This window comes from Aythya ferina, assembly GCF_964211825.1.
Source record: "Aythya ferina genome assembly, chromosome: 1".
NCBI lineage: Eukaryota > Metazoa > Chordata > Aves > Anseriformes > Anatidae > Aythya > Aythya ferina.
The window spans coordinates 168186829-168207391 of record NC_140296.1 but is presented as its reverse complement, the minus strand read 5'-3'; the positions used below and the strand labels follow the sequence as shown (position 1 = coordinate 168207391).

At 38.1% G+C, this 20563-nt stretch overlaps 1 protein-coding gene across 1 annotated transcript in view; it reads left to right on the top strand.

The window, feature by feature from the left end:
* TRHDE (thyrotropin releasing hormone degrading enzyme) overlaps window positions 1-20563 on the top strand; it is a 205050-nt gene that overhangs the window by 21860 nt on the left and 162627 nt on the right. Inside the window, exon 3 of the mRNA XM_084514641.1 lies at window positions 17434-17560. Coding sequence (XP_084370767.1) covers window positions 17434-17560 — 127 coding nt within the window. The remainder of the gene's footprint in view (window positions 1-17433; window positions 17561-20563) is intronic.

The window sequence follows — 20563 nt, the reverse complement described above, 5'->3', positions numbered from 1 at the left end:
TAGTATTCAGATGACCAAGTTACATTTATAATTGAAAATAGTATAAAAATAATATTAACAGACTTATTCTCAATCTGATTTTATCAAAATAAATAATAATAATACCTTTCCTGTGTTATTTGCAAATAATTTTCATAGTTCAAATTATTATGCATTGGTACAGTGCTACACTGTCTGTGGGAAATATACAATGGAAACATAATTCATTTTAGAACGTGCTTATACTGGAATGAAAACAAAAAGGAATCCACAACAACTTTGAAAGAGTTTTGCAAACTTGCATTTTGTTCCAGATTGGATCTGACAATATATTTTTAATGAATGTAGTCTTGAACATCTGCAAACTGTTTGCAAGCTGGAATTTTCTTTTCGAATAGCTGACTGTGGAATCACAGACTCTATAATCACTGATGCTGTGTCTCCACAGTACCTATTTGCAATATAGTAATATAATAATCATAATAATAGCAATAATAAAATCCCTTCCCTCCCAGTTAAAATTCAGTGTTCTGGATGGCGTTTTATGGCAGTATAATGTGCTATATTGTTTATCATGGCCCACAGATGACTGCAAATGGCCTTCAATCCCCACGTACAGCTGAAAATATGCTTATTTTCTGAGTTTCTCCCTTCTACCTTCTTCATTTGAGTAAACAAATTCCGGAATCCCAAGTGTACAAGAAACGTCTGAACCAGAGCTCTTTTTTTATGGTTTATATTAAAATGTACAAACCTGTCAGAGGCATTGTTTCTGTGACCACAGATTGAACTCGGGATACCACTAACTGTATAATGGGAGAGTTATAAATGAGCCAGGGTTGTTCACAGGGTCATATTCTTCTATCCCTTCCTGTACTTAAGGGCTTGAGTTGATATTGATATTGTTCTAGATTTTAAGTCCTTGAATACATCTATATGAATGCAGTGCAATGTACAACTAGGAGATCTACTGGTATAGAAACCAGCAGAGGCAGGTAAAGCGACCACTAAGGTGAGGTGCAGAAACACCACTCATAAATTTAGAGACTGTACGGTTGTGATCATGCTGCAATCATGGAAGTAAACACATCACAGATCAGGCATTTAAACATTGCAGTGTTCAGTGTAGACAGTCCCTTCATCTTGTACTTGCCTTCTTGGCTCATCTTTCTAAGCTGCAGGGCCAAAAGGGAATGAAGGATATCAGATCATTTCTGTGCTTTCTAATGTGAGTGGCTTAGAGTAACTTTGTCTGTTTCCATAATTACGGAGCCCTCAGTGACTTAGGTGTTGGAGTTGGTTCCAAAATACCTGCTCTTTCTAGCATGTAATGATACTTCACTTTTTATGAACTCAGAGGCCAGCTATTAAATGGTTATTTTTTTTCATTTGATGCTATACTAGAAATTTCAGAATGCCTATTGCTCGAGAATCTTAAAACCCCTTAGCAATCTCAGCAGTAATGTTGAAGTAAAATCATCATTCAGAGCCAATTCTTAGGGTCTTGCGTGAGTGTGCTTGGCAGAGCATACGAGTGCATCAGTGAAACTTGGGTTGGAGAAGACCAATGGAGCAGCCTTTCCTGATGCTTCAGGGTCTGTGGTATGGTGTCCAGATGCAGAAAATGATGGAAAAAAATGTGGAGAACGATGGCTTTTGAGCTGACTAAAGCTATTGTACAGCTCATACGTGACCCCATTCCTGCGTTGGTGTAAAATGAAGCACATCTGTTCTTGTAGGGGGAGATGAGTAATCCTGAGCAGAGTACAGCTCAAGTACAGCATGGTGATCCCTTAATTGGTGCTGATATAGCTGCCTCTGGAACAAGAGTGGGACAGCAATGTCAGCAGAGCATCATGTCCCAGGTTGTTTACTGTGCTGTGAGTCGAGGCCTATTAGCTCAGGCACAGCTCAGCCTCTGCAGCATGCGTGTCTCCATGTGATGCAGGACTGCATAGTGCAGAGATGCCAGCCCACTTGTCAGCTCCTCCATGCCCTGCTCTGCTCTGTAGGACAGCCTGGGCTGCTGCGGTGGTCACTCCTGTCTCCACGTGCCCTCTCCTCTGAAAGCTTACAGCTTTCTGTGACCAAGCTCACCATAGTGATTTGTGGGTTGTTATTATTATTATTACTTGCCAGTAATGAGGTGCTTTCTTTCTGTTAGGAAGAAAACCAGAAGCGAAGTACCCAAGTAGTTGTTTAACATAATCTGTGACCTACTAACCTTCTTATTTTTTCATGAGCAAGCTGAGCAAAGATCAAATGCAGCTGTAGAAGTCCGAAGGCCTGTTTGCTTTTGTAAGTGTAATGCACAGAGGCACTTGGGAGCAGCTGCTGGCTGCGTGGTGTTCAGGAGGCCCTGAAGTGCATCAGCTGGGAGCTGGCTGTGGCATCGCTCCCCGAAGTTTAATCCTAACTATTAGGTGCTAACGATGGGATTGACTGGTCCTTGAACCAGGCAAGGCTTTCAACTTTGGCCTTTCTTTTCAGAAGGAATCAATCAGTGCTGTGAGCACAGAAACCAGCAGCGATGCTGCTCTCTGGGATTTCTTTCATGTTCCCTCATCGTCTTTTTTTTTTTTTTTTTCCTCCCCCTATGTTCTGTCTAATAGGAGACAGTGGCTTTGAAAGACCCTCATGGGAAAAGCATAGTAGATAGCTTTTTGCTAGTGCCTCTAAAATACTTGAGAGCTTTAGGCAAAACTGGCAGCAGTTATTAGCCAGTGATATTTATACAGATGTTTTGCTTAGAAGCTTCTGGTAGCAGTTTCCTTCACTTCATAAGCAGATCTGAAGGGTCTCAACTGAGTATTAGCTTATACTTCTCTGCCTAGCACCTTCAGTCCTTGTTCCCTTTTAATAACCTTCTCCCATCCCCATGTCATTAGTTGCAGTTTGTGTCTTACAGAAGTCAAATTTTCAAGAGCAGACTCCTACTCCTCGCTGATACTTTTTGCAGATAATCTAAGTACAGAGGCTGTGGTGTGGGAGCAGATCATTTGTCCTTCTCACCCACTGCCCTGCCAACAGCAGTCAAGCACCAAAAACTTAGAAAAAAGCTGCTGGAGGGCTGTTGTGAAATACACTGAACCTAGAGAAAGCTTCCAGATAAAGTCCCCACTTTATCCTTTACAGTGCTTATATCCCATGAAAGCTTCCAAATGATTTTACATTTGTCCATGTCAATACCCGCTGAAGTGTGGAAATGCACTTGCATTCTGCCCATACACTGTTGATATTGCTTGTAATAACTTGTTTTAATGTTTGTTAATATGGATACCTGCAGGTGCAAATCCTCCGGCTGTAAACAGTTTATTCTGTGGGTATGGATAAGATGAGAGCAAATAAAGCCTGCCATTTTCAGGGTTTGCCTGGTGCTGTGCAGTTAGGGTATTTCTCATGAGAGGGAATGTTATCTTAGGCTCAAAGAAAGTGTTAAAAAGAAAGACTAATGAAGCTGTTACACTGACATGAATGTCAGCTGGAAGCTAAGCAGGGGAATAGCTTTCTGCATCAGCTGAGAAAAGAGAAGGAAGACCTGTTCAAACAGCGGCGATCTGCTCCACTGTCAGCGAAGGAATAAATCTCTGCAGTCTGTTTATTGTGCTAGGAGCTGAAGGAATGATTGTGGCAAAAATGCTGCAGAATTCTGGCTTCATGTTTGCCTGATTGATTGGCTTTTCAAGACTTAAAGCTTTAGTACAAGTTCAGTTTTGCCAGTGGTGTGACTGCCTTGCTTGCAGCAAATAAGTTTGGAAAGTCTAGTTCAGAAATATTTTTCTTCTTTCAATCTTACCATAAACTGTTGAACCCCATTGCATTTTGTGCTAGTTAGCTTCACAGGGAAATAATCATTCCAATGTTTGGTGTTTTTTTCATAAGGAAGGTTTCTAATCCCGTTTTTTCTTAGACATTATCCTGTTATAAAGGAACTTTATTAATCTAATGCTAACCAGCAAGTCAGTATGAATAAATAGGTCAGCGCTCAATAAATTGCTTTATTTTGGGTAACCTGTGTGATGGTGATCCAGATCTAACCATATCTTATCTGGTTATCTTATGGTTTGAAATCATAAACACCTGATCTTTTCATATATTGGAAGTGCCTAATTGGAATTGGAAGGGATTAATTAATAATTATGCAGTTAAGTGTTTTATAATATTTTCATTTTAATATAAACAATTCATATTTTGTTATGTGTTCTGTAAATAATAATCAACATGACCCTGAGTCTTCTTTATCATCTTTGTCTAAGTTTGCATATGTCAGAGTACTTGGATTTTGCAGCTCCTCTCTTAAGCAGCAAAAATCCTCTGTTTGCCAGTTCAGATTCTTTGTGTGTGTATGATCTGCCACTTCTCATCTGCATCTCTACTGGCTGCTGGCTAGGTGGTTAATCACTTTGATCCTTGGTTGTGGCCTTGATCTTTCTCAGATGGGAGTCATCAGATAGGAATAATGTTCTAATTGACTCAGCCCTTCTATTTTGCTTTATTCTATTTATAATTGTAATTTGCCTTTGTAATTTTTTTTTTTTTTTCTAATTCCCATGTTTTACACTGAGATTGGTATGCCCAGAAGGGGGCTGGACTCCCTCTAGCTTTGGGTTGGAGACATTATTGATGGGTAACCAACTCCAACAATTTATATTCTCTGGCAGAAGTAGTTCTAGTTCTGCCCATGGTTTTGTCAGAGGCTAGTTGTGTAAAAGTGCTTGGATACTTCTAGCACATTCATATTTTTTATTTTATTTATTTTTTTTAGTAGATTTAGAGGGTTTTTAAACACATTTGAAATATTTGTTTCTTACATTCAACAGAGCCTTTAATATTTATTTTTTTTTAATGGATTTTACTGTATATCCATATGAAAAATTCTGATTTCTTGTTTCCTTATTTTATGGTTTATGGATTTTGCTTTTACTGGCCAAATGGTGTGTCTCTGCTCTGACAAGTTTCTAGCCTGAAGGAACTCTCACTGTTAAAATGGTTGCTGCTGTTATTGATGTAACCTGTTTTTTGTTTTGTTACCTATTTTATACTAGTCAGAGCACAAAATCTCCCATGTGCATCTTTTTTTCTCACTCTTAAGGGTTAGGTACAGCTTTTGAAAAAGTATTATGTGCTTATGTCAGCATAGTGCAAAGATTTGTTGATGATGCACTGACTTGCCTCAGCGCCAAGTTTTAAAGGGTTAAAGGGTGCAGCACCTTACAATACTGTTTAGCATGCAATCTGTTTACCTTGCAAACAGTTTTTCCATTAAGTTTTAAGCTCAGAAGATACTTCCCTGTGTTTCTTTTGCTTCTTTGCCATTAGGGGGAATGGGCTTAAGTTGCGCCAGGGGAGTTTTAGGTTGGATGTTAGGAAGAACTTCTTTACCGAAAGGGTTGTTAGACATTGGAACAGGCTGCCCAGGGAAGTGGTGGAGTCACCATCCCTGGAAGTCTTTAAAAGACGTTTAGATGTAGAGCTTAGGGATATGGTTTAGTGGGGACTGTTAGTGTTATGTCAGAGGTTGGACTCGATCATCTTGAGGTCTCTTCCAACCTAGAAATTCTGTGATTCTGTGATTCTGTGATTCTGTGATAAGACACGCATTGAGTAAATGTGTTTTCTTAGTGCTATACTTTGCCATGTTCCCTTTATCACAAGTTATCTGTATTTTCCTTAATACAGATCAGAATTTAGTGCAAACATATCATGAGTGTGGCAGAACTTATCTCCACCAGACTTCACATTGTGTTTTTGCTGCATTCATAGAAAACATGAAAGTACTGATGTGCCTTTGCCATAGTCTTCTTTGTATTGCCATGTACAGTCTGCCTCTATTCCCTTCCTCCCTTCCTCCCTTCCTTCTTTGGACAAGTGGTACTTAGTGGCTACATGTATTTTGTAGGGGACCATTTAGTTGTAAACTCTTGAAGTAGTTTGTTTTAAGTCAGTAAGAAACTATCATTTCCCTTTAAAGCTAAATAGTCTTAAAAGATGTTATTAAGGGCATGGGATGGTTACTCCTGGACATGACTAAACCTAGGGAATTTCAGTTTTCAAGATCTCTTCTAAAGTTGAGGAGTTTCAGGGATCCCAGTCTGCAGCTTGGGATATATTTTAGATCCATTTATTAAAAAAAAAAAAAAAAGTTGTGCCCAAAGGGCCTGAGAACATTATTATTTATTTACTTATTTTAATGGAAAAAGTGTTGTTTTCTAGGAAAAAGTGTTTTAAGAGAAGTAATTTTATGTTTTATGATGAAAAGATGATTCATCAGTTGAGGGCAGTGAGGATATTCAAATTTTGTGTTCATTTCTTTTGTCCAGATTTTCTTACTGATATAAAATCTATCATTCTGCATCCTTCACTTTTAAAATGGAGACAATAGCAGTATATTTTCCATGTGTTTTGCCTGTCTCTCTTTAGACAGAAAGCTCTGAGGGTAACAGTCAACCCTTGCTCCTATTTATGTAACTGGCTTAGCACTGTGGAGCCTTGTTATCAGCTGATGGCCTCTAGACAGTGCTAAAATATAAATCAGTAGTTATAACAGTTGCAGATTGTCATTTCAAATGGAATTGCTCTAAGGTAACATCTGTGTGCTTGTAACAGAGCAGTCAGTAGCCAGGTGAATCTGGTCTTGCCGCGTAGCTTGTCGAATGTTTTAGGTCACTTGTTAGCACTTTCTTTAAACTTGTGGTCTTCTATAACTCTATACATGTAACTCTTTACATATATATATACACATATATTTATATCCAAGGATGGATAAAATACTATTTATAATATTATTTATGAATGATGTGTGAAGCAAATGCTTTGAGTGAATTGAGTGATGAATGAATTAATGAATGATTTTTTTTTAAATGCCAATACCTTCTCAGTCAAACTAAAAGGACATGGAAACTGGCATAAAACTTTGAGATATGTCTACTGCAGAAGGTTTTTTTTTTGAAGACAAAGCTGTTCTCCCATCATCTTACCACAAGTGTTGTGATACAGAATTTTTATTTTTATGTGTGATGGGTAAATAATGTAAGTCTTTGTGCTTTGTTTCTTAAAGCTATGCTGATTTTTCACCTTCTACAAAGAACTGGGAAGAACTTTACTGCTAATCTCAGCAATTTAGGCACCGAATTCCCCACTATTGTGACTTTTTTCCTCCTGGCTTGAAGTTCTGTAGCAACTCGAATTTATCTCCATCCAGTCTGGCATGGACCCCTCTTCCCTCTGCTTTCTCTTGCTGGCTCTGGCACTGACTTAACAAGGGTGGCCAGGTGGGGAAGCTGGCTGCCTGGATAGTGCATGTTTTGTTGGTGTAGTTAGTCTACTCACCTGGTTGAAATGTGACTGTGAGAGGAAATGAACCCTAGTGCTGACTTATTGGAAGAGTTGAGAATGAATGGCTGTGTAGTAGTAGGATCGTGGCAGTCTTAGTTGGCTTAGCTGGCTATGCAGTGGCACCTGTAATTACATTCACTACACGTTAGTTGTTAACACATTCACTGTCTGTCCCTGAGCCATTTCAACAATACAACACAGATCTTCGAGTGCTCTAAATTAGTCTAATAGCACTGTGGTCAGTGACATAGTATTTTATTTTATGCCAGCTGAGCACTGGTTGGATTTATATGCTAGTGCAGCTCATTAACTTTCCAAAGTATTTTATGATCTCTTCTCAAGTTAGAAATTGTAGCATGTCTGCATGACAGTTTTGACTCCTGAGGGAATATATTGTTGCACCTTTGGCTTAAGCAGTCAGCAAACACTTGGATTTGTTCTGTTCAGATGAGAAATTGATGAGGCAACTAGATACTTCTCCCATACAGTCATGCTTATTTGGAAAGAAGATGCATGAAACTCTTTTTACTCTGAAAATACTTGACAATATCTTTGCTTAATCTTCCTCATTTTCTCTCTGTCAGCTGGACTCCAGAAGCTTCTTTTATTTCTTTCTCCTTCAGGTTCATTTGTGCCCAAAGCCTCTTTCCCCCTGTCCTGCAAAAATATTCAGGTACCTCTGTGCTTGCTTTTAGATTCCAGAGAAAACTCTTTCCCAGTAGAAGTCCATCCGTAACTATTTCTTTCATATATATTTTACTTTTAATGATGACTTCTATTATTTTACCTGGCTTATTAAACCAGTTAAAGCTGTCTTTAATGAGGATGCGGTGATGTTTGTTTACAGTAAAAAAAAAAAAAAGTTTTTCCCAACCTCCAGCAAACGAATGTTTCCTTAGTAAGTATCAGGTCACTGAACTCTTATGGCAAAAAAGAAAACAAAACAAAAAGCCATAAAGCTAATAAAATATTTGTGGTTATAACTATATCCAAAAAGGCTCAGAGCAGTGCTGTGTGTGACTGCTCTGAGTTTGGAGGAAAGTCTTCTCCTTACAAAGATGAGCTGTCCCTTCGGTATTCAGTAAGCACATTTCATTGCTGTATAGTCTCTTCTGGGTATTGTCCATGATGAATAATGAATAGGAAATTGAAACAAAGCATTTATTTTTGTCATTTTTCCCCATTATAGAGTTTAACTGTTCACTACATCAGATTTGATATTTCACTCCAGCTGTCTCTCATTCTTTCCTTCACTCATCAGTATATCCTTGCTCAGTTGTAATGTTTATTGTATTTGAACACACAAAATATATGGAGCTATGCACTCAGGTGAAACAATTCATACTGTTTCTTAGTAGAACTTGGCTTGGAGCTTGTTTGCTTCTGTAGAGAAGATGATGTCAAAATGTTAAGTCTTTTGAATTTATCAGATTTGAAAACTCACTTGAGATGCAATGTCAGATTTGCAGAAGTGACCCAGTGAGTTAGCAGGCAAAACTGCTGCATCCAGACATTTGTCTTCTCTATTAAATGTGTAAATATGAACATTTATCTCTGTAACATAATAAAAACAATACCTGTACCTAAAGTACAGTCAGTGAGCAAATTAAACACAAAAGCAATCTCAATTTATAAAGTAATCATGTCTGTTAGGTACAGTGGAACTGCATGTGCTTTGCAGCTTTCACTTGCTGCAGAAGTATTGCAGATCTTCAAATAAAGACCATAAGACTTATTACCTACCCTTTATATAATTTGTAAGCTGCTGTTCTATTGAAATGTTAGGGCCTGCTGAAACATCTAAGTGCATGTTTAAGGTTAAAGACATCCTTAAAATTTAACGTATGCATAAGTACCTTCCTGAACTGAGATTTTTAAATCACTGTAGTCAGACCCCAGATGTAGCAGTGCTGGGCTGAGCCTCTGGGTATAGCCACACAAAGGACTGGAGTGAGTTTGTAGGGGCCTCCCAAGAAGCTGTGCTTCATGTGTAGTCTGCTGGCTTTGAGGAAGGGATTAAAGAACGAACGTTATTCCCAGGGTGGTATTGCTGACACCAGCTGATATGCAGAAACATCTGTTTGCAACAGGAAAGCACTTTGAGCTGCTTGAAACACCTGACAGAGTTACTTTTAATTCTTCTTGAAGTTGGTGGGAAGGGAAACTGTCCTTAATTGTGAAGTGGGTTCCTGTGTTGATACCATTTTACCTAATCCATATTTGTCTGAGAAAACAATGATTTAAGGTTGTCATCTGACCTTGGCTCAATTTCCATATTCTCATTTTGCTCTCAGACTATTCAAACTTCAATACAACTAGGAAAATGGATGAAAGATAGAAAAATCGGAGAAGGTATACACAGTAGCAAAGTAGACGCTATCTTTGGAACATCAGCCACATTCACTTAGAAAAATGCTGTTATGCTGCCAAATTAAAAGAAAGAGAGGTAGATTCAGGTCTTTTGTAGTCCCATAGCCCTATGTGGTGTGATGTAGGTTAAGGCTTTGCATGGGTTTACCTTAGAAAGTGTTTTTGTGTAGTCAAGTGTGTGGAACTGTCCATGGTAGGGGCTGGTTTAAATGGAGGGGTGGGATTCTAGATGCTTCTTCTGCACTTGTCAACATCCAAGCTAGCCTTGTTGTACCTCGTGCTGTGCCAGAGATAAAAGCAATGGCCACTTCTGAGTAAATTCTATGTCAGGATGCTTACAGGCAGCAAAGAGATATTTTCCTTATGGCACATGTGATATAAGATCCAGCCAGTGCTCCCGCTTCTCATGATCTGAAGTAGTTGTGACCAGAGAACTGGCATTTAAGTATGCCCCTTTCCAGTGCATTGCCTAACAGGGACTTCTTAAGTGATCTGAAAACGCACACTGTAGACAGGGCAGCTGCTGGTGGTGAAAGGTTGCCTTGGAGAAAGTATCCCTAGCCCAGGGCTGGAGCTGGTCATGCCTTGTCTCCTCTGGAAACCTGATTTAAAGCCCCTGTAGTTAAAAGTCATTCCCTTGAGTTCAACAGGTGTCGTGTTAGGTCATTACAGCCCAGTGAGCCATCTGTTCTCACAAGCCTTCCCTTGCTAACAGAGGTACTTTTTATTCCCTCGGAGCAGTATTTCTCTTCCAGTGAGCTGTAACTCCCCCAGGGCATCAGTGAAGGCAGTGGTGGCAGTTGGAGTGGTTTTAAGTCATGGAAAAGATGGATAAAATTTTAAAGAAAATATGGCTTGCAGAATTAATTCAGGGTGTGTAGATCTTGAAAACTGAATCTGTTATCTGTTGGAGTAAACTAATATACAGCATTATCGTGATCAGCAAATTTATACCTGATGTTGTGGCAGAGATAAAGCAGTGGTCATCACTGTCTAAATTCTTTGTCAGGTTGCTTACAAGCAGCAGAGAGCTATTTTCCTCATGGCACAATTTCCTCACTCTTGCAATAAATAAAAGAATAAAAATATGTCTAGATATCAAACAAGGTGTCACTCTCCTAAGAAGGTAATTCCACTGCAAGAGTGAAGGTTTTTCAAAGGGAATACACAAGCTGAAAAAGAAGGTGACATATAGATGAATGCCTTCAAGAGTAGGCTTTAAATGTACAAGTGGATATTTAATTCTAAAATAACAGGTGGGTTGTAGTGTGTGACACACTTCAGGCCTGCAAGCCTTTTCCTTGTGACATCTTGGTTCTGGCCAAGTCATGAGCTTTCTTAATTCCTCGGGGAAGCAAATGGGCAGGCTTGGGGCACTTCTAGCAAGGTTGTTTGTGCCTTTCCCTAGTGCCAGAGGGAAAGCACCTAGGTTCTTTCCAGTCTTACTTCATCTTTGGTGAATTCCTACAGAGGGAGGAGGTTGGAGAACAGTCCCTTTGCAATTAAATGTTAATTAATTAAATTAAAAGAATAATAGATTTTGACTTTTTTTTTTTTTTTCCTGTGGCGAGAATGTTGGATGTATTCCATATTCCTTCTACCTGCAAAGCAAAGCAGAACAGAAGAAAGCCTTCAGTTTGACCCAAAATATTTAACAGAATGAAAAACAATGATTGTAGTTTTTTCTTACCATTCTTCATCCCTTTCATCCTTTTCTTTCTTCACATACTTGAATTTTAATGCAAAACAAACCAAAAAAAACAGTTGCATTTTTAAAATGTCAAAATAGAACAGTTCTACTTCTAAACTCCTTCCTTAGTTTATTATGAACTAATATCAGTAGTCCTTGGTACATTGGAAACATTTTCTGAGATCATATTCACCAGAAGTAAGGATATTCATCGCGATTTACAGTTTGTACTTGTCAGAATTCACCCATTGTACCTTGTATATGGTTACTAATTCACATTTTTTTTTGAACCTTTATGAAATAATGACATCTTTTTTTTTTTTTTTTAATGTTAACTTTCTTTTTGATGAATATTTTTTACCTGCATCAGAGAGAAGAATTTTTCTCATACACAGTAGTTAATAACCTAGCTTTGGCTCTGTGTGATTTGTTCTAAATCTCTTACATATTTATTAGCATATATCAAAACTGTCCCTTGCTATGGGAAACAGCTCTCATTTTGCAATCACATTTATCTGTTTTGGTGACCTGGCATTACAGATATTTTTAAATTACTTCGACATATTTTTTGTATCAAATACTGAAATATTAAAAGATACTACAGAAGCTGTTGCTATATATACAAAATAGTTTTGAAAGTGCAGTTTTTTACAGCAAATACTTTTGACTAAAAACAGAGGAGACCATTGATCACTTATGACAGGTATGTGGAATTTACCATACCAGTTTCAGGAACATTTTATGATTTAGTTGATAATGCTGCCAAAGTCATTCTAAGAACCTGGATTAGGTTACTAATATTTCTTAATTAGTCTTTAAAGATGATGGTATCTTTTTCCATGATGGTATCTGATTATGATTGTTGTATTGCCATCATTTAAAGTTCCACTTAGCTCAGGGTTTCTTGAAAGGAAAAAGGGGAAATAATACTGTTTTGCTCATGTTAGAAAGGAATGAGAAAATACGCAGTGCAGCAATTTCATTTAGGAACTCTAACTTCTTGCTCTGCTGTTTACAAAAGTGAAAATGATTTCTGGCAAAGTGTGCCGTGTCTCCTGCATCCATGGCTGCACTGTATAAGAAGAATAGCACATTATAAATGAAAGGAAGGTCTGGGCTGTAGGGTTGAAGATGCAGATCTAGCACTTCAGACTGATGGTAGGAAGTATGGTTCCATTCAAGAGATTTATGAGAGGGTGAATTTTTTTTCTTAATAGTCAGAAATTCTGTTGAAAGATTGTTAATTGCAAATAGAGATGGAAAGAAGGAAAAAAATCACACCTCAGAATTTATACAGTTGTTTCACCACGTGAACTTTGGTTTGTCCACGTATTTATAGGTATTATGAAAATATAATTCCTACAATGATCATGTACAAAATCTTTCCTATGTTTGCCTCATTTAGACACATGAGGAACAATGTGACATCAGGACAGCACCACTGTAATGAATATGCCTGTTGCCTCAACAGCCCCTGCCTCATCTATCGCGATACTTGGGAGGAGGTTGGTGTAGGCTGTCAGGTGGCTGTGAGACTGTGCCATCTTTTAGTTCCCTCCCTTCCTCTGCCACTGGAGCTGCTATGAGATGCTGAGTGAATTACATAAACTGACACAGTCTCATTTAGTTACTAATCTTGTGTAACTAATTTTCTTAATACCCAAACTAAGACACCTGTGACCAGACTCAAAGCTGTGTAAAGTGTTCACTGCTGCAGTAAGATATAATGGGAACAGTGCTTTAAACATGTGCAATAAAGATATTAAGTATACTTGACACTGAGAAGTGTCAAAATAAGCACCCAGAATTTGTCTTTCTTTGTTCTCCATTTTCTTAGATGAAAATATTAATATCACCTAATCTTGCAAAGCCTGTGGAAAAGAGCTTCACTTATACTTGCAAGGTAGTAGCATACTCGCAGGTTACTGTGTAAAAAGGGTAATAAAGGGAAATCAAATAACTGTCCATTTTTAAAAGAAGCAAAAGTCATGCAATAAAAGACAGCATTTGATTATATAATCAAGGACTGCAAAAAATGCAGGTATGCAAGAGGAAATGGTTTGTGTGGGTTGACTTATGACAAACATTTTTTAACTTAACTTTGCAGCTGCAGCTTTCTAAATATGTGTTTTGTAGTTATTAATGGCATGAAGAATTATTTCTAGCATTGCCCGTATAGCTCCAAGCCCCAGAGATCCATGAGCACTGATCTTGAGATGCTGTGTAGACACTCGTGGGTACATGGCTAGATATAAATAGCTAATTCTACTGATTTGGGTGGAAGACAAGATCAGGAACCAAAATTGAGTACATTTACTGTAAGCATCTAACTTTTATCTAAGTCATAGCTGGAAGTAGTCTTCTAAAGGGAGGGTCTAAGTTTCTACTATGGGTTAGGGAGATAAACAGATGCCTTTGATGCTTTCAAGAAGAGGTTTTGCTGGTTTAGTCTTGGTGACCACCCTTACTGTAAAAGCATCATTGTCTGCAAGCCTTCCAGGGCACCTTTCTACTCACAGAATGAAGCTCAAGATGTAAAAAACACCAGACTTTCCCTTTATATCAAGTCTGATATGTCATTCTGATTTACATGTATAGGAATGTGTTTAAGATCTGGTTAAGGGAGCAAAAATACAAAAGAGAGCTGAAGAAATCAGAAAATAATGTTATTTCGAAGTGAGTATCCATACTCAGCCTTTTTTTGGTGAGTGGTCCAGATACTTGTGCCATTGCAGTAGGTGATGAATTATGCAGATAAGCTAGAATCATCTTTATCTTGCATAGCAGAACACGTACTACTTTTATTTATATTTAGGTCTGACCCTGCAGAAAATTATCTGTTTGTTTTCTTATTTAAATTAATGTAAAATCAAATTCTCTAGTGTAATGATCAAACAGCCTGTGGGAAAGTATGTAATAATTATGCACTGTTGTTCAGTCCAACATATTTAGTTACAAAGTAATGCAGCTTATCTGCTTTCTGAAATGAAAGCAGTAAACAAGTGAAAAAAAAAAAAGTATGCTAAACACAAATCTTGTGTCTTAATCTTCATTCTGGTTTATCTGCTGAAGCTCCTTGTCAGAGCAGTATCTGAACACTTTACAGTCTTTATTGCTTAATGCTGAGCATATAAGCTAAGGAAATAACACGTTCCCTATTTTATGGACTTGGAGGTAAAACAGGGATGGCCAAGATGAGCCTATACGCATTAAAGGACATTGGCATATAGAAATGAGGGGCTTTGATGTCAAGCTTATATGTACCTGCCCTCAGATAGAGCTCTGGACCAAGCTCCTCATATTGTGATTGAGGGAGACTCCTCAGAAGGTATCACCTGAAACAGCCAGCCAAATGATTAGTGCCACAGGTAGTTCCATGCAGCAGCCCTCTGCTCACCCAGAGGGAATTTGCTGAAGCAAGAGTGAGTCTAAGGTTTCTTCATACATTTTATGTTCAGTGGATATTGGGTGGAAGGCAGAAGCAGACCCAGCTCCCAGGAGGCTGTCTTCCGGTGTGAGTGCCATCACTGCCTGGTTACCTTTCACTCCTTTATTTCTCTTCAAACTCTTTCTGGACAGAATTTTGAATTATTTTCTTAATAGTGGGAATCATTAGATATGACAGGTGAAGATTAAACCTGCATACAACCTCTTTTGTTCAGAAAAGCCTATAAAGAGGCATTTATAGTATTTTTTGGAGACATGTAATTTTGAATTAAGGAAGCGGGAGAAGCTAAACTTGGGTTTCTCATAGCTTGGGGCAAACGAATAACTATCATGTGAAGTAGCCAAAGATCTGTTGTAGAAGAGTGTCAGCATCAACTGCATTTTGTGTGGAGCCATCCTGTCATCTGGAAGTGGCTGGCATGCTTTGGGAATGCCTGTTGCCTCAAAGCTTAAAAGGCCTGGGCAACAGAACAGATAATTTCTGAGCTGTGTTCCAGCTTAGGAGTGTTAAGCAATACAGCCCTGTTGGTCTAGGCAGGCAGAGATGCCCTTTACAGGAAAAAATAGAATTATATTCAACATTAGGCAGGTAGCAAATGAAAATTTGTAGCATTGCAGTTTTTGAGCTTTGATACCTGGGCGCCGTCTTAAACACCTTTAAATGCCTTTTCTGCATTTGTCAAAAGGCACACGTTGTAATGCACCACAGTGAGCCTTGATTTTTCTTGTACGTAGTTTTTTATTTTCTTCCCTTCTGTTGTCCTAATCCTTATAATGGACACATTTGGCCACTGTCAAGTTGAATGATTTTTTGCATACCTGGTTGGCTGACTCTTCTTTTTCTAATACGCTGATACAGTCAACTGTGCCAGTAAAGCAATTATGCAAAATTGTGTATAAAGGTTTAATGATACACGACAGTGTTCATCACAAATTTAATTGTGATTCTTACCATCATTTCATAAACTAAAGGTTTCAAGAAGTTTAAATTAGGAACTTTGTGGTTAATCTCTATTTTATTAAAAAATTATAAGTAGTTTAGCAGATAGGAATGTTTAATATACATGACACTGTTAACTTTGGAAGGAAGCAATAAATGGATATAGTGACTTTGAGGTGTTCAGATAATGTTTTATATGCTTTCAGGTGGTGATTATGAGAAGTCTGCTTTATTACATGTCTCATTAGGTTACACAGTGTTATCCATTTTGCCTTACAATCATAACTGTGTATGGCTGATTGTGTACTGGATCTGTAATATGACACAAAGGTATAAATATAAAGATGGACACAGTTAGTAGCAAAGCCCAGCAATGTGTCTGAATGCCCATAAAAACAGGTAGTGGTTTAAAACTGAATTGACAGGTGCAGTGCATTGAGGTTCGATATCTGGTTTCCACTTAGGTAACTGAACTGGTTCAGGAAATGAGCAGTAAAGCAATATTTGGTAGTGCTCTCACTGAAGCTGAAAATCCCTTTTTTTTTTTTTTTTTTTTTCTGGTTCAGAACAGGGCATGTAGAAACCTTTCCAAACTGAAATTTCCACTTCATGTTTTCTGTTTTCTGCCCTGGTGCATTCTGTGGGACCCCAGGTGGGATTAAATCCTACCACAGGAAGCAGTAGGTCATTATGAAGGGCAGGGAGAGACCTTCTGCCACTGCCACCAGTGACAAAGCACACTCTTCTTCCATCACTAGCCATTAGGCTGCATATGAAGAGGGAATATGGAAAGTAGCCCCCCTTTCTATGCCTTAACAGTTGTCACAAACTGTATGTCATCTTTGTATATATACATATACATGTATATTATATATATTTAATGCTTCCTTATTGCAAAGGAATACGAGGACAGGGCATAATGAATAACCTTGTGGTGCTTTGCACTACCTTGTTCATCTGGATAGGAGCTGACCAGCACATTTGGTGCTCCATGCAGGCAGATATGTGAGCAATTCTATACTGAACATAGCAGTCTGTGACTTGTATAAACAGCTTTAACTTACTGCTTGCTGAAAACAGAGGCCTGAAGCAGTCATGGAGGTTTGGGGAATGTTAATTGTTTGTGTATAAGAATGAGCTTATAAATGGTTGTTTTGCAATGTTTTGTAGCTTGTCGAGGGTAACTGTGTCACTGCCAGAGAAAAGAAAGGAGAATGATCATTTTTTTCTTCACAGTCTACTAATACTTTCAGGGTTCGATGTAATGTGCCTTTAACAAACCATGAACTTCCTCCTACTGAGCCACTGCATCTTGCCTACATTCAGTGTAGGCAGAGAACCATTATACTAATCCACCCTACCATCATATCTCTAGCAAACACATGTAAGCATTTTCTTTGAATATTTATTTTGATGCAAACAGTGTTAATTCTTTTATTTGGCAACACAAACAAGCAGGAGATTGTGACTTCTCAACTTTTTAACCTGAATTGTGTAAGTTCCATTTTTTTAGCCACAGCATGTTTTGACAAGATGATGACAGCTACATCTTGCTGTAGGGGAATAACCCTGCCACCTCACAACCACCTTAGAGTAGTTCACCTCCGCAGGTAGCAGAACTTTAATACGTAGACACTGGAATGATCAGTCTTTTGCTTTTTTTCTTTAACAGGTACGATTGTATGCAAGGCCTGATGCAATCCGAAGAGGATCAGGGGACTATGCTCTAAATATTACAAGAAGACTAATTGAATTTTATGAAGATTATTTTAAAGTGCCCTATTCCCTGCCAAAATTAGGTAAGATTTCCCCTAGAACATGAAGTTCAATTGGAGCTTGGGACACTGTCAGCTTTTTTAAAGGAAATTTAAGACTGGAATTTGCTAGGTTTCAAGGTAACTAATGTCTGGGTTAATTTGGAAGGATCAATAAGTAAGGAGTTTTCCTCTTTTCCCTGGAGAGGAAAGGAAGCCAATTTGTCCCCTCTCATATTTGCACTAAAAGGAGCAGAAAGCAGACAGCACTTGGGTAAGTTAGGCAGAAGAACAGTAGGAAGAGAATGCAGCAACTGTAACTACTGATTAGTTTCTTCTTCATCCTTTTTTTTTAAATTTATTTTTATTTTTAAATTATTTTTATTTTGGCCTCCCTTTCATTAGAAATTCACTGGGAGACATTCGTTCTGTAATATTTATAACTTGAGGCCTTAGCCTTAGATGGGGAACAGAATTGAAAGTATTTGTAGAAATGGGAGCCTCTAACAGCGTAAGGCAGTATTTGTTATGCTAGTTCATGTTGTTTATTAATGATGGCTAACATATGCTTAATTGTATTGTTGCTTACTGAAAGAACTGCCGTGAACTTGTTTTGCTGCTCAAGTGACTTCAGTGTTGAAGCTGTCAATTTCTATTATTTTTGAAACAGCTTCCTCTCCTCCTCCCTTTCACCACAATCATTTGTTCTCCTATACGCTTGAATATTTTACACCATATTATTACACCCTCCCTCCTTAGGGGCATGTTTGATCAAGATCCAGAAAAGCCTATTGCTCAGCAGCGGGAAGAAAGCTTGTATTTGATCAGAAGTGTTAGAGTTGGAACCACAGGTGATCCTCCCAGAAACTCAGGGTCTATTTCATTAAAACCCTTGCCTGCTGAGTAGCATTATTAGTCTTACAACTAACGGTGTAGGAGATAGATAAAGTAATTGATGTTGCTAGATGAGGGTGTCGCATGAATTTTTTTATCAGAATGTTGTGGTATTTGTTTCTTGTTCTCTTTAAATGATGGGTTCCAGGCAATGTTCGCTTGGAGGTATATGCAGATGGGTTTATTAAACATGGCACGTGCATCAGATTTCCTGTGTATCTTTCATACCTGGCTTCATGTATGAAAGTTACTCACACTGGAAGTTACAGACTTACTGGTGCCAAAAATTTAAAAGGCAAAAATAATCAAAAACTTTCCTCTGAATGAAAAGAACAGTGGGACTCCGATCATTACTTCAGGTAGTTTGCTGTGGATGCCAGGTAACAGCAGGCAGTAGTGGCTGTATCTGTTTCAGAATATCTTTCACAATTACAACATACGGCCTTTCAACTCAACATACTTTATGGGTTATCATTATGCTGTGGCGTATCTTTTTAAAATATCTCATTGGAAGTGAGTATGTTCCAGTTTGGATGTCCTTGCACCATATTAGGAGGAATAATCACAAGTAAAAATGTATTTTTTTATCAAGTGTTTGTAGCAAAATTGTGTTAATATGAAGCACAGATTGAAAACTTGAATTATCCTGTAGTGATACTACAGGAAATAGTTTGGTAAGTTTGTTATGCTATAATAAAGTTACATTTATTAAATGTAGATATAATAAGTAACATTTCAACACTCTCTGTGATGTAAGTATTATTGAAAATTTGCTTTGAATACGAACATAGGTACATTTGTTTCCAGTTCAACAGAACACTAAGATCACCAAGTTTAAGCATATGCTAGTGCCTTTAACCTGAAGGAGTGCTGATTTGTTTTTTTTTTTTACTGTGAAATGGAAAGTTAGGGCCAATAGTCTGGGAGGTGAGGGAATGCACATGGTGAAAATGCGCTGATACAGAAAACATGCCTGTGCTTTGTGAAGCAAAGAACCTTGGGACTGTCAACTGCTACACTTCTATCATCATTGCAAAGCATTGTATACTTTATTAAGGCTTTTGTCTACAGGGTTGTCCATTTGAATGCTGTATATAGTGGGCGTAGTCGAGGACAGTTAGGTTCAGAGGTGTTGCTATATCAGAGAGACCTGTGTTCATTTGTTCACGTGTCATTAAGGTCCCTTTCCACAGACATTTGGCATCATCTGATGTTGTAGTAAGTCAGCTAGGGTGCTGTACAGGAACCACTTAGTCCTGACAGTTTTGTCTACTTGACTGTCTTCTGGCCAGGCTTTTTTGCTTTACTTATTTGCAGTCAGATGTTTGTAGTTGCTGTCGCCTGTTGTGGGCTTCTCTGACTTCTTGGCAGCCTTTGTTATGGTTGGGAACTGTTGAGAATGTGGGGGAACCATTTTTCCACCTAGTGGCTAGCATTTTTTGGACTTAGATGGCCTGTGCTGGCTTCTGAATGTACTGGAACAGTAGATTTGTTTGCCAATTGATGTGAATTATGGTAATGAATGTGAATTGGGGATTTTTCTCATTTGAATAACCAATTTCCACAGTTAAAAGTTCTACTTAGCTTGTAGATATGTGCTCTTTTTTTCCACATCATACTCTGAACTGGAAGGTGCTTGTGTAGGGTTTTAAACTAATAATTCTCATATGAATTTCATTTCTGAAAAATAAGTCAGTTCTTTAAAAAACAGATTTCTCCAAGACTATAATATCATTATAAACACTACTTAAAATGAGAGGTGGATAAGGCATTGGGCTTTGCTTAATTCTGAAAAGATATGCGGTAGGGTTTTTAATTGTGTTTCTATGGCTGGTGAATATAAAATACATTTCTGTATTTGTGTCACATATTTAATTTTAATCCGGTTTGCAATACACAAAGCATTTTCTTAATGTGTAGAGCTTTTTCTTACAAGGATCTTTGAGATTGGAATAGTTTCCCTGTGGGGAATGATTAGGTAAGCAAGAGCTTTTCACACTTGGACAGTTGTGACTCTTTAAGCTGTGAATGATATGGGGTGGAGGGGCTGACTGTCTCTTGCAACCAAGAATAAAGGGCCATACAATGAGGCTGGCAGGAGACAGGTGCAGAGACCACAAAAAGATTGCAGTTACTGTGGCTGGTGGTAGATTT